At 44.2% G+C, this 1,033-nt stretch overlaps 1 protein-coding gene across 1 annotated transcript; it reads right to left on the reverse strand.

Annotated features, from left to right (window-relative positions):
* Window positions 1–498, reverse strand: LOC121368848 (toll-like receptor 2). The gene has a single exon (XM_041493597.1). The coding sequence runs from the start codon at window positions 496–498 to the stop codon at window positions 1–3; it is 498 nt and encodes a 165-aa protein (XP_041349531.1).
* Between the last annotated feature and the right edge of the window lie 535 nt (window positions 499–1,033).

The raw sequence follows: 1,033 nt of genomic DNA on the forward strand, positions 1-1,033 counted from the left end.
TCACACCTCTACACCCCATTTTGCCAACCTTTTGCAACCTAACATGTAAAAACTTCCTTCACTCACAGTTCTACTGTCCCCCTCCCATTGTATGTAGGTAGTGCTGGCAAACAAAGCTTTCAGAGACTTGAACATTAGCTTCTTGGTTACAGGCTCCCTGACAATCACCACATCCTTGCCATTCTTAAAGTGGTCGTACAGGGCAAGCTGGACCTCATAGCGGCACCAGTGGCTCCTGGCGAAGTCATTGGATACTACGAGAATGGTCTTCTTGCTCTGTTCCATGCAGTCCATAATATTGTCTATGATCATTTTCGCGCCCTCGAAGTCGCGCCTGTGAATACACAGCTTGAGTCCCAGGTCATTTTCCAGAAAAGAACACGCTTCTGTCATCATCCAGTCCATGTCGTGCGAATCAATGGACACAAAGGCGTCGAATTTTAATTCCGTATCTCTGCCTGGTAGCTTCTGATACTGGCGTCTTCTTCGCGAGTACATGCAGTAACGAATGGTCCAGCGGTTACGGTACACCACGAGAGAAACCGCTGAAAGAACAACAGCAAAAGCGGAGACGGCTATAGCAGCAATGATGTATGGGCTCAGAACCACGCACGAGGCATTCGTCGGATTAAATCCATCCAGGTGAATGCTACCTAGGTTTTTGCAGTATTATGTTCGCGGAAAGTTTACAAAAGATATACTCTTGCTTCTCATCGCGTCATTGATCCATGTGCGAAACCATAACAAATCGCAATTGCAGAAAAATGGATTACTTCCAAGATTGATCTTCTTAATGTTTTTTAGCATCTCGACCGGAAATGACGTTTCATTGATAGTACTGATACGGCACCCGGCAAGATTCAAATATTGCAGGCGAGTTACGTTGGCGAAGGTTCTGTCACTCCAAGTAGGCAAATAATGTCCTTGTTTAGTTGGAAAACAACGTCAACATCACTAGAGCACTGATTTATTAATCATCGCTATTGGATGTCAAACATTTGGTAATTTTGACATATAATCTTAGAAAGGAAAC

The sequence above is a fragment of the Gigantopelta aegis genome, chromosome 3 (assembly GCF_016097555.1).
Source record: "Gigantopelta aegis isolate Gae_Host chromosome 3, Gae_host_genome, whole genome shotgun sequence".
Taxonomy (NCBI): domain Eukaryota; kingdom Metazoa; phylum Mollusca; class Gastropoda; order Neomphalida; family Peltospiridae; genus Gigantopelta; species Gigantopelta aegis.